Source organism: Trichechus manatus, unplaced genomic scaffold (assembly GCF_000243295.1).
Source record: "Trichechus manatus latirostris isolate Lorelei unplaced genomic scaffold, TriManLat1.0 scaffold00057, whole genome shotgun sequence".
Classification (NCBI taxonomy): domain Eukaryota; kingdom Metazoa; phylum Chordata; class Mammalia; order Sirenia; family Trichechidae; genus Trichechus; species Trichechus manatus.
In genome coordinates this window covers 63,105-72,042 of record NW_004443993.1, presented here as the reverse complement: position 1 = coordinate 72,042, position 8,938 = coordinate 63,105, and the positions used below count along the sequence as shown (strand labels likewise).

Genomic DNA, 8,938 nt, shown 5'->3' with positions numbered 1-8,938 from the left:
CATTTTCATTATTACATCAGCTGTGGTGATTTTTGATGTTACTATAGTAATTGATTTGGGGCGCCATGAACTGCACCCATAAGTGATGGCAAATTTAATTGATAATGTGTTCTGACTGCTCCACCGACTGGCTGTTCCTCATCTCTTTCCCTCTTCTCAGGCCTTCCTATTCCTTGAGATATGACAATATTGAAATTAGCCCAATAGCTCTACAGTGGCCTCTAAGTGTTCAGGTGAAAGGAAGGGTTGCAAGTCTCTCACTTTAAATCAAAAGCTAGAAATGGTTGAGCTTAGTGAGGAAGGCATGTTGAAAGCCAAGACAGGCCAAAAGCTAGGCCTTTTCGCCAAACAGGCAAGTTGTGAATGCAAAGGAAAATTTCTTGAAGGAAGTTAAAAGTGCTGTTCCACTGAACAAATGAATGATGAGAAAGTGAAGCAGTGTAATTGCTGATATGGAGAAAGTTTTAGTGGTCTGGATAGAAGATGAAACCATTCACAACATTCCCTTCAGCCAAAGCCTAATCCAGAGTAGGACCCTAACTCTCTCCAAGTCTGTGAAGACTGAGAGAAGTTTGGAAGCTGCAGAAGAAAAATTTGAAGCTAGCAGAGGTTGGTTCATGAAGTTTAAGGAAAGAAACTGTCTCTACATCAAAGTACGAGGTGAAGTAGCAAGTTCTGGTGTAGCAGCTGCAGCAAGTTATCCAGAAAATCTAGCTAAGATAATTGATGACGGTGGCTTCAGTAGAGAACAGATTTTCAATGTAGACAAAACAGCCTTATGTTGCAAGAAGATGCCATCTAGGACTTTCATAACTAAAGAGGAGAGGCCAATGCTGGCTTCAGAGCTTCGAAGGACAGGCTGACTCTCTTGTTAGGGGCTAATGCAGCTGGTGGCTTTAAGTTGAAGCTAATACTCATTTACCACTTTGAAAATCCTGGAGCCCTTAAGAATTAAGCTAAACCTGTTCTGCATATGCTTTATAAATGGAACAAAAACGCTTGGATGAAAGCACATCTGTTTACAACATGGTTTACTGAATATCCTAAGACCACCGTTGAGACCTACTGCTCAGAAAAAAAGATTCCTTTCAAAATATTACTGCTTATCAACAATGGTGACCCAAGAGTTCTGATGGAGATGGACAAGGAGATTAATGTTGTCTTCATGCCTGCTAACACAGCATCCATTCTGCAGCCCATGGATCAAGGAGTAATTTTGACTTTCAAGTCTTATTATTTAAGAAATACATTTCATGAGGTTGTAGTTACCATAGATAGTGATTCCTCTGATGGATCTGGGCAAAATAAATTGAAAACTTTCTGGAAAGGATTCAGCATTCTAGATGTCATTAAGAACATTTGTAATTTGTGGGAGGAGGTCAAGATATCCACATTTACAGGAATTTGGAAGAAGTTAATTTCAACCCTTATGGATGACTTTGAGGGGTTGACGATTTCAGTGGAGGAAGTAACTGCAGATGTAATGGAAGTAGCAAGAGAACTATAATTAGAAATGGAGGCTGAAGATGTGACTGAATTGCTCCAATATCATAAAATTTTAACAGATGCAGAGTTGCTTCTTACGGATAAGGAAAGGAAGTGGCTTCTTGAGATGGAAACTACTCCTGGTGAAGATTCTGTGAACATTTTTGAAGTGAAAGCAAAGGATTTAGAATATTACATAAACTTTTGCCAATTGAACAATGTTTATACGTATAACTTGGTGACACTAATTATGTTCATGTTGTGCAGTCATTACAAAATGGGAATCTTAACCTCTTAGCAAGCACAAGGGCTTGCTATTCTTGTTTCTACAGAGATAGTGATCTTTGTTGTCTTATAACATTAGACTATTTGTGTGGGAATGTATGGATTCATCGTTGAGGGGAACAGGCACTAATTGCGGTACAATTGCATCAGGTCTCGAAATTTGAGACTCGTGGGGAGATCTGGATTCTCATGTTTCCTGTCTTTCACCTGAGATTTTTTTTTTAACTTTTCTTACCTTTGCCTGTCCCTATGAAAGGGACAGACAGAATGACAGAGTAATTAATTTTTTGAAAACAGGTGACTGATGTAAAAATTACTAATTCTCCAAAAGATTATTCTTTTTTCAGCATATGGATCTGTCATCTCTTGATCTCCTAGAGTTGTTCAAGAAAATATGACCAGCTCAGGGCCTTGGATTGCAGTTTGTGCAGCTCCTGGTCCTCTCGTGGCTGTGAGGGGCAAAAGTGAACACTGCCCTTCCACAGTGTTTCCCAGTTGTTAATTCCTCATCTTTCTTTCATGTTTTGTTGAGTCTTCTGCTGGGTTTTATGGAAGGAGGTGAAATTATTTAAAAGGAAGTGATGATTTGAATTAGAGTATTTCTCTAATTTTTGCTATATTTTCTAACTGTTCTAGACTGTAGAGAGGGAGGAATAAGACTGCAGTTGATCGCAGTCAAACTGTGGAGAGATTTTGTGTGTTGGCAGTCTATGAGACAGGATGCAGTCACTGAGGAAGTGAATGTTGTTAGTAAAGGGATGAGGCTGATGGCTATACCCTAGAGTAGACCTTGGTAGAACACAGAACCTTATGTCAAATCCCTATGAATTCTCAGTTCCTGATGATGGTCACCCTCACATTTTGTTCTTGTACACATTGGAGTATATGATACTTTGCTGATCCAGAATGTATGGGATGTTTTAGGACTCAGTGGTCATTGAGGATGTGGCCGTGATTTTTAGCCAGGAAGAGTGGGCTTTGCTGGATCTTACTCAGAGGAAGCTCTACAGAGATGTGATGCTGGAAACCTTCAGAAACCTGGCCTCTGTAGGTAAGATTGACATCATTTAAAAAAAAAATTTATTCCATCACTGAACAAAAATATTTTACTCATTGATTTTGTTTCAGTATTCGGTTTGAGGAATTGGGAATAAATTGTTAAATAAAACAGGCATGGTACCTTGGTGTATGCAGCCTGCATATCCTGGCTTCCCCATGAGCATAAAGTTCTGTGTATTAAAGTAAATTATTATTTCTCTTGCGATTAAAAGCTTTGAGGTTCTTTAAGTGTTGTAAGTATTGGCTTCAGGGGTCCCTTTGGGCCTCTGAGAAATGTGTGTTTTGGGACCTTATAGAGAGTTTTACTAGGTTTATTACAGGTTTGACATAATTGTTTTGCTGCAAATAAGCTCATACCTGTCCATCTTCAGAAACTCTGAAGAGCAATGTATTGAGTCAGTGTCAGGGAAATATTCATTGGTCTGCACTGTTTTCCCTTATGATATTCATTTCTCTATGAGCACCATGTCAGCTATACCTATTTGTTTTGCCAGAGAAGCAAGGACACTGGAGTTAGGACTCATCTGGGGCCACTGTGTTGGGAAACATCAGGAAAGCAAGAATTTTTTGAAGTACCAGTCCTGCATGGTGGGAATTACATTTTAATCAGTCAGCTAGAAAAAGTCTCTTTTCAATTGACATAACGTCACAGATACTTCAGCTTACTTTCCTGACTTTAGCAATCCTCTCACACCTGAGTTATGAAGTCCCTTTTCCTCTTTTATTGTTACATGTATATTGTGTCCATTATCTTTCTAGTTAGCTCTCCTAATTACACCTATTTGTGTCACTATCACTGTTAATCCTCATGGATGTATTTCCTAGTAAATTGCTTTTTAACCCTTGTCATATGTTGAAACAACGAAATGCGGCTAAGTCTTTCTTTGTTCATAGCAGCCTTTTTTCCCCTAATAATTCCATTCTTGTTTCATATTGTGAACCTCAACTTGAATTATTGGGTCAGTCTCTCGAAACCTTGATGGAGAAAGGTTATCCAGTGAACATATAATGGTGCAATTCATGAAGAGTAACACTTGGTCCTACGTGTTAGGAAAAATCTCCAAATCGTATGGCAGTAAAAATCAGCACAAAAACCAGAAGAAACATCTGAGGTGAGTGTCATTCATACAAGAGAAAACAGTGCTTCAGGAAAAAGTCATAAGGTGTCCTGACATCATATATGTGTACACATATGTATATGTTTATATGTACAATGCTTGGTAAAGTAGAAGGTCAATGAAAATGAGTAAGACACTCAATGAGATGGATTGATCCAGAGGCTGCAACGATTAACTCAAACATAGCAACAATTGTGAGGATGATGCAGGACCAAACAATGTTTCATTCTGTTGTATATAGGGTTGCTGTGAGTACTGACTGGACAGTACTTGTCAACAATGTATATAAACCTAGCTGTAAAATTATGTGTTCAGATAATGTTCACAATCTAACATTCTTATAAATTCAGGTCATGTATCGAGTATTTGAAACGTATTTCCCTAGAACACAATTATCGGAATGCCACATATTTTAGAAAGACAGTGACAGTAATGGTAGTATTTCTGTTAGATTATTTAACCTATGAAATATGAGACAAGTCAGCAAAAACTGCACTTTCACTGTGTTTATTAATGGTGAAATGGAAACAAATTTATTTCCAACAGCACGTTGCCTATTTTTAACAGAAGTCATACAGTACAGAACTTCTGTGAAAGTAATAAAGGCAGGCAGCCTGGGAAAACCTTCAGCCAGATTCCAGATCAAACTGTGCTAAAGAGAAATCCTCCAGAAGGAAATCCCTTTGAATGCTGTGAGTGTGGAAAAGCCTTCATGGATCACTCGTCACATAACCGTCATGCTAGATCTCACAGTGGATGCAATACCTGTCAATCTAAGGAATGTGGAGAATCCTGCAGTTGTCCTCACCTAACCATTCCTATAAGAGCACTTACTGGAAAGAAACTCCATAAATGTAAGGTATGTGGGAAGGGTTTAATTTGTATCTCAACCCTTAAGAATCCTGTGACAACATTCACTGGTGAGAAACGATATGAATGTAGCAAATGTGGGAAAGGTTTCTGTAGTTTATTATCCTTTTGGACGCATGTGAGAGGTCATAGGCATGAATGTAAAGAATGTTGTAAAGCTATTAGTCATCCTTCATCCCTCATTTCACATAAAAAAATTTGTAATAGAGATAAGCTTTATGAATGTAAGGAATGTGGGAAAGCATTTAGTCAGGCTTCATCCCTCACTCAACATGTAAGAATTCACAGTGGAGAAAGGCCTTATGAATGTATAGAATGTGGGAAAGCCTTTAGTCAGTCAGCACACCTCACTCAACATATAAGAACTCACAATGGACAGAGGCCTTTTGAATGTAAGGAATGTGGGAAAACCTTTATTCAGGCCTCATCCCTCACTCAACATATAAGAACTCACAATGGGCAGAGGCCTTACGAATGTAAGGAATGTGGGAAAGCCTTTAGTCGGGCCTCATTCCTTAGTATACATATAAGGACTCACATTGGAGTGAGGCCTTATAAATGTAAGCAATGTGAGAAAGCCTTTAGGCAATCTTCACACCTCACTAAACATATGAGAACTCATAGTGGAGAAAGGCCTTATGAATGTAAGCAATGTGGTAAAATGTTTAGTTGTTCTTATTATCTCTCTGAACACATAAGAACTCACAGTGGAGAGAAACCTTACAAATGTAAGCAATGTGGGAAAGCCTTTAGACGGTCATCACACCTCACTACACATATAAAAATTCACAGTGAAGAGAGGCCTTATGAATGTAAGGAATGTGGGAAAGCCTATAGGCAAGTCTCACACCTCATTAAACATACAAGAACAACTCATAGTGGAGAGAGGCCTTATGAATGTAAGGAATGTGGGAAAGCGTTCAGTGATTCCTCAAACCTCCCTAGACATGTAAGAACTCACAGTGTTGAGAGACCTTACGAATGTAAGGAATGTGGGAAAACCTTTACTCATTCCTCGTATCTCTCTGAACATATAAGAACTCACAGTGGAGAGAGACCTTTTGAATGTAAGGAATGTGGGAAAGCCTTTAGTTATTCTTCACACCTCACTAAACATATGACAACTCACAGTGGAGAAAGACCTTATGAATGTAAGGAATGTGGGAAAACTTTTACTCATTCCTCCTATCTCTCTGATCACATAAGAACTCACAGTGGAGAGAGGCCTTTTGAGTGTAAGGAATGTGGGAAAGCCTTTAGTTACTCCTCACACCTTGCTAGACATATAACAACTCACAGTGGAGAAAGACCTTATGAATGTAAGGAATGTGGGAAAGCCTTTTGTCATTCCTCCCACCTCACTAGACATATAAAAAGTCACAGTGGAGAAAGACCTTACGAATGTAAGGAATGTGGGAAAACCTTTAGTCATTCCTCCTATCTCTCTGGACACATAAGAACTCACAGTGGAAAGAGTAGTCAAAAGTGGGGTGTTTCATCCTTACTGCTGTAATTTCAAACAGCAAATTGCTGAAAGTCTGTGATTAAAGAACAAAGCTCAGTGAGTCAGACAGCAATACGAACTCAAAGAAAGGGTTATTAGAGCTACTTTGTGCCTTTGAGAGAAATGACAGTTTCATTGTAACTGCTGTGCTGTCCTCATCAGTGTTTGTTACTTTCTTAGTCCAAGCTAAATTTTATCTTTCTTAAAGTATTTAGTTATTACAAATAAGGCTGCAGGGAATAGCCTTGAGCAAATCTGGTTTTATATTTCTTAATGTTTTATTGATGTTATTTTGCATACAATAAAATACACTGATCTTGTATTTGGTTTAAGAGTGTTTTGTTTCCCTGTTTACTCCATTTCCTTTCATTCTTTCCTATTGGAAAGTCAACTGTTTTACCGTTTATAATTAGTAAGTTTCTCATAGGCTTGTACTTTGAGACTGAAAATACTCTTTTTCTCATGGTACTTTGGCCTACTAATTTTAGTACTCATTGATAATTGTTATCTATGATTATTATTACTGTGTTTTTTACCAAATGGTATTTTCTGTTTCAATCATTTCTTCTGTGTTTATTAATTGGAATTCTGCAAGGAATAGCTTTTCCTTCTCTTCCTTTTATTTATTAAATTGTCTATACGAGTAAATGTTAATCCATATTACTTTCTTTTCTTAGCTAAAATTGTGAAAGATTTCATTATTAGGTGTGCCCTTAGGTAAGTTCCAGACCCCTGGTGGTACAGTGATTAAACATTCAACTATTAACAAAAAGTCAGTAGTTCAAATCCACCAGCCACTCCTTGGGAATTCTATGAGGCAGTTCTGCCCTCTCCTATAGGGTTGCTATGAGTTGGAATAACTCGAAGGCAACAGGTTTGGCTTTGTTTTTTAAGTAGCTTCCTTTATTTTTTGACCCATTAAAACCCATTGCCGTCAAGTCTATACTGACTCATAGCGTCCCTATAGGACAGAGTAGAACTACTCCATAGAGTTACCAAGGAGTGCCTGGTGGATTAGAACTGCCGACTTTTTGGTTAGCAGCTGTAGCACTTAACCACTTTGCCACCAGGGTTTCCTATTTTATGACATATCCGCATTATAATTTGTACATTACTTTCTGCCAGTGTTTGAGGCTTATCTTGTCCTTTTCCTGCCCAAGCCCTGGAGTTAGATTTTTCTCCAAGAAACCTTGGTTCCTTTTATTAGAAAATTATATTTAGAAGCAAAGATCTCGGAATTAGATATGCTTGTTGCTGCCGGGCCCTTAAAGTGGGAAGAGCTAGGAAATCTATGTGTGTAAGTATATAATACAAAGACATGTAGTTATATCTATTTCTGTATGTATTTGTATATATTTGAAAAACCACGGGATCATACTCATATCTCTGATTGCAGTTCAACACCACAGGGTTCATTTTAACATTTTTCTTTAGTATATATGTTTTTCTTTCTGTTAACACTAATACTCCTGGCTCTCATTGTCCACAGTGCATTATTTGCTGCATCTTAGAATGTACATTAAGTAGTTTCAGAATTGCTAATTGTCATGTGAAGAACCACCTTGCAGAAAGCCATTTGGCCTTTGTTCAAGGCTCTTGAGAGTCGGACTGCAACTGAGGCTAATGAGTGAAGGTGAGTAAGGTCAGAGGGACCACCTGGTGGCCTGATGCTAACCTCTTGAGGCATAATTTAGCTTTTCATGCAGGACTGACCAGGAAAAATCCAGAAGTTGGAGAGTTAAGGAAGCTTCCCAGTTGGTGAGAAACATCCATCCATGTGATGGGTGACATGTCCTGGGGACATGGAAGCTCTGCCCTGGGATCCTTCTAGACCTTGCCCCATGCATTTCTTCATCTGTGTTCTTTTTATATTTAAACTGTTATCATAAGGATGGCCATTTTATGAATTCTGTGGGTCATTCCAGTGAATTATTGAACCGAAAGGAGGGTCAGAAGTAAGGGGATTCGGGAACCCTGATCTTGAGGCTGGTATTCTAATGGGGTTAGAGCACACCTACAGACTAGCAAGTAGATCAGAAGTTGTTAGTTGTTCAGACTCCCAAACTTGCAGCTGGTGTCTGCCTGTTTGACAGTCTGAAGTATGGTGTTCTTTTAACTTGTGAGCTCTGGCCTAGCCCCTGGTGGCTAGAGTCAGAGGCAGAATCCCACAGGGGTGGCTTCTATCAGAACTAAACAAGGACAGGCATCTGAGATTACTACATGGCACGATTAGCATATGAAGTGGGATTTCTTAGTCTCCATGGCCTAGATAGTAAGAAGTTGAGACCATTAAGCTCCATCTGCCCCTAAAACTGATGCCTCAACGATTGTATTACATGATTGGTAGAATTTTAGTGAAGGGTAGAAAATGGGTTGAACCAGACTGATGTATGTGCAGCTGATGTCTGTACATAGTAAGGACTTGTCATGGATTGAATTATATGCCCTCAAAATATCAACTTGGCTAGATCATGATTCCCAGTATTATATGATTCTCTACCATTTTGTCTGATGTGATTTCCCTGTGTGTTGTAAATCCTATCACTGTGATGTAATGAGATGGATTAGTGGTAGTTTTATTGATGAGATTTACAAGATTAGAGAGTATCTTAAGCCA

At 38.7% G+C, this 8,938-nt stretch overlaps 1 protein-coding gene across 3 annotated transcripts in view; it reads left to right on the top strand.

Annotated features, from left to right (window-relative positions):
* The window catches only part of LOC101360241 (zinc finger protein 883-like), a 13,446-nt gene extending 6,339 nt beyond the window's left edge, over positions 1–7,107 (top strand). Inside the window, exons 2-4 of one of the 3 annotated variants that reach the window (XM_023733170.1) lie at positions 2,695–2,821; positions 3,794–3,941; positions 4,494–7,107. In XM_023733170.1, the coding sequence (XP_023588938.1) occupies positions 2,695–2,821; positions 3,794–3,941; positions 4,494–6,330 (2,112 nt within the window). In that variant the 3' untranslated portion in view covers positions 6,331–7,107. The remainder of the gene's footprint in view (positions 1–2,694; positions 2,822–3,793; positions 3,942–4,493) is intronic. The other 2 variants (XM_023733172.1, XM_023733171.1) reach the window with 2 other exon arrangements.
* Positions 7,108–8,938: the final 1,831 nt, after the last annotated feature.